This window comes from Plasmodium reichenowi, chromosome 2, assembly GCF_001601855.1.
Source record: "Plasmodium reichenowi strain SY57 chromosome 2, whole genome shotgun sequence".
Classification (NCBI taxonomy): Eukaryota; Apicomplexa; class Aconoidasida; order Haemosporida; family Plasmodiidae; genus Plasmodium; species Plasmodium reichenowi.
The window spans coordinates 657,238-661,284 of NC_033647.1; the positions used below are offsets into that span (position 1 = coordinate 657,238).

A 4,047-nucleotide genomic window follows, 5' to 3' on the forward strand; every position below is an offset into this window, starting at 1 on the left:
GAAATATTTTAAGAAATTTAAATACTTTTTACCCAAATATATTTTAAATAATGATGATGAAAATAAAAACCAATATGCCGCACTTAAAATATATAATTTGCATAATAAGTATGGAAATTTTTTAAAATTGATCATTTGTCTACCCTTTATTTTGATAACAGTATTATGGATCTTTTTAACCATATCTATATTCGTAAGTCAAACAAAAAAAAAAAAAAAAAAAAAAGAAAGAACAAGAAAAAGAACAAAATAAAAGTGTTATGTTAATTTATTATTATGTATATAGGTGTTTTTTTATTTATGATATATATTTTATTAACATTTTTCATTTCATTTCATTTCATATTATATCATATTATATTATGTCATTTCACATTATTTATTTTATTTTTTTTTAATATAGAATGTTTGCATGTATGATCCAATATTAGGATGTATATTACCGCTCGATTCTATATATTCAAGATCATTGTGTGAAAGTGTTAGATCCAAAAATTCGAACGATACCATTAAAAAACCTGTATTAAAAAATAAAGTCTTTTCATTACCGAATGAAAAGAAATTAACCAAATCTGAAGATATATGTGATAATAATGTGAATTGTATTTTTAAATTTAATGAGAAACTAATTAATGATTTACAAAAATATAAAGTGTCTAATGATTATGACGTACTGGCTTATGTAAAAAACTGTGCTGTTTATAATAATAATAATAATAATAAGAAAGATGATATTTTAGATACAAAAATTCATAATATAGGAAAAAATGGAGAAGATATTATTAAGACTATGGAAATTATATGGTTAGAATTTATGGAGAATGAAAAAGAGAAATATTATTTGTTAAAAGATCGATTATATATATATAATAATAAGTTCAAAATGCAAAACAAATATACTGATGAATATTTTCCAAAGAAAAAATGGAATAATTATAATGACCTTATATATATAGGTTCTAAGGATCTTGAGGAAAAATTAAATAAAATGTTTTATGAATGGTACAAACAAGAGAATTTAAATTTAGAGGAATATAGAAGATTAACCGTTATTTGTAGAACAGGTTGGAAAGCTTTATATAATTATGTGGAAAACACTTGTAAGCAAATTATTCATGCTGATTTGGATATAATTAAAAACAAAAAGGAATCCAACATGAATAAAGGTTTATATAATAATGAATATAAAAGTAATGGTAAAAATATACCTTTTAATACCTCATCTTCTATTGTTAACCAAAAATTATATAATTCTTTTGGAAAATTTGAGGATCCTATGTGCTTTAATTATGAATACAGTCTCACGACTGCATCTTATATTGATGAAAACAAATCCGATTCATCCATTGAAATTGAAGAAGAAAATGTAAACTATAATAATAAAATGGGTAAACGCAAAAATTTAGTAGAATCACAAATTGTGGACAAATCGAATAATATAGAAGAGAGTGAAAATGTTGAATATTTAAAAAATAATAAAAAAATAGGAGATGATGAAATGTTACAAGATTATGAAGAAGAAAAATTAAAAAAGAAAAAGTGGACTGAAAAGGAGGAGCAAACAAAAAAAGTAAATCATTCCGAAAAAGTAAATCATTCCGAAAAAGTAAATCATTCCGAAAAAGTAAATCATTACGAAAAAGTAAATCATTACGAAAAAGTAAATCATTACGAAAAAGTAAATTATTCCGAAAAAGTAAATCATTCCGAAAAAGTAAATCATTCCGAAAAAGTAAATCATTCCGAAAAAGTAAATTATTCCGAAAAAGTAAATCATTCCGAAAAAGTAAATCATTGCGAAAAAGACGATGAACGAAACAACTTCAAAAAAAACAATGATGTATTAGAAATTATGGATATAATAAGATATGAATCTTCAGATGAACCAGAGGATTCTAAAAATATTGGTAAAAAAAAAAAGAAAAAAAAAAACATTTTCAAAAATTTTGAAAACGTGGCAAATTCATGTGGAAGTAAGAATTTTAAAAAGGTATTTTCTAGAAATAAATATACTTTAGAAGAAGAAGTTAATTCCGTTTGTAAAGATGGATTTAATAAAAAAAAGGTATTGATAAAAGTAAATATGTTGTCCAATTCTGATGATAATACTTGTATTAGTGATGATAATTCTGATACCTGTGTTGATAGGACATATTATGATTTATTAAATGTTGAACCGGATGCAAGTTTCGATGAAATTAAACATAGTTATCGTAAGTTAGCCTTACAGTATCATCCAGATAAAAATATAAATGATCCTGAAGCAAATGAGAAATTTCAAAAAATAAATGAAGCTTATCAAGTGTTAAGTGATGAAAACCGAAGAAAAATGTATGATGAAGGTGGAATGAAAGCTACAGAAAATATGTTTTTTATTGATGCAGCTACCTTTTTTACGATGATATATAGTTCAGAAAAACTTAATAAATATATTGGTATTTTAAAAATAACAACCTTTGTTCAAATATTATATGAAAACAAAATATCTGGTGATAAATTAGATAATTTCAAAGATTTAATACAAAATGTCTTATTGAACGATCAAATTAAAAGAGAAGTTGAATTAGCTGTTTTATTAAAAGAGAGATTACAACCTTATGTCGATGGGGATGAAAATTGGGTTGATAATATGAGAAAAGAAATTAAAGGATTATTAGATTCTTCCTTTTCCGAATCTATTTTATATTCTGTAGGATGGGTATATAAAAATATATCTAGTACATATATAAAAAAAATGAAAAGTATTTTAGGTTTAAAAGCAGTGGGAGGACATATGCAAGCTTATTTAAGGTGTGCAGAGAATATATATATGGGAAAGCAAGCATTTAATAAAATTCTTCAAAGTTTTAACTTACTTTCTGGTTTAGAAGGTGAGGAGCTTAGTATGAAATTAGGAGATATAATATGTGATGCTTTAAGATTAATGTTGTGGGATATAGAATCAACAGTTAAAGATGTAGCTAAGCGGGTTCTACGAGATAAAGCAGTATGTAGAAAAATTAGATTAAAAAGGGCAGAAGCTATGTTAATATTAGGGAATTTAATGCTAGAGATATCTGGTATTAGTGGTATTGATTTTATACAATATAAAATGGATGGAATGAAAGTTATAGAAAGTGCATTAATGAAATCAATACATTTTAGTGAAAATCCCGAGGAAAATTAATGTTGAAAGGAAAAAATAATAAAATCGGTATATTACTCTTAGAAAAAAAAATATAAAAATTATATATTACACATATAATATATATATATATATATATATATATATATATATATATACTTTTAATCATTATTTATATATCTTTTAATGTTTTAATTTTTTATGTCATATATTTTGAAATTTTTTTTTATTTTATATTTTTTTTTTTTTTTTAATATCGTTATAGTCTATTTTATTAATACTAAAAGGATTAGGAAATAACGAAAAATATGTTATTTCTTATTAATCACATGAATATATGTATATATATGTTAATTTATGTTAATTTGAACTGTTAATTTAAATATATTATAACGATTCTCTAATAATGTTATAGTTATGGATTTCATAAAAAAAATGATCCAAATATTTCATCAAAATATTATCGTAAAAAGTTTTAGATATCTCTTATATAGATGTTTAGATTCTTTTGATTTTTTAATGAATAATTTTATGGATAAGTTATTATTAAAAATAAATTTACATATATATATATATATGTAAATATGTAAATATTTGTTATATAAAAAAAAGTTAAAGTTGCATTTCCATAATAAAATTTCTATAATTTTATTTCTTTTTTTAAGTGCATGGTTGTATAAAATTTATTAATAAGAACTAAATTTTTAAAATATAAAGTTTGTTTTAAAAAAACACATATATATGTTTTATTTTTATTTTTGTAATTTTATTTATTTATTTATTTATTTTTTTTTTTTCTTAAAAAATTGTACACATATATATATATATATATAAAACATTGTAGGTAAATATTAACTATCCGGATATGTAGATTATATTATGTAAAAAAAAAAAAAAAAAAATTATAAAAAAAAAAAATATGT

General features: G+C 21.7%; 1 protein-coding gene across 1 annotated transcript; it reads left to right on the plus strand.

Annotated features, from left to right (window-relative positions):
• On the plus strand, positions 1 to 3,166 carry PRSY57_0219000 (DnaJ protein, putative; the record flags this gene model as incomplete). Its single annotated transcript, XM_012905621.2, has 2 exons — positions 1 to 193; positions 404 to 3,166. Coding segments are annotated over 2 exons (2,956 nt in total), but the record flags the coding sequence as incomplete, so codon positions are not given.
• Positions 3,167 to 4,047: the final 881 nt, after the last annotated feature.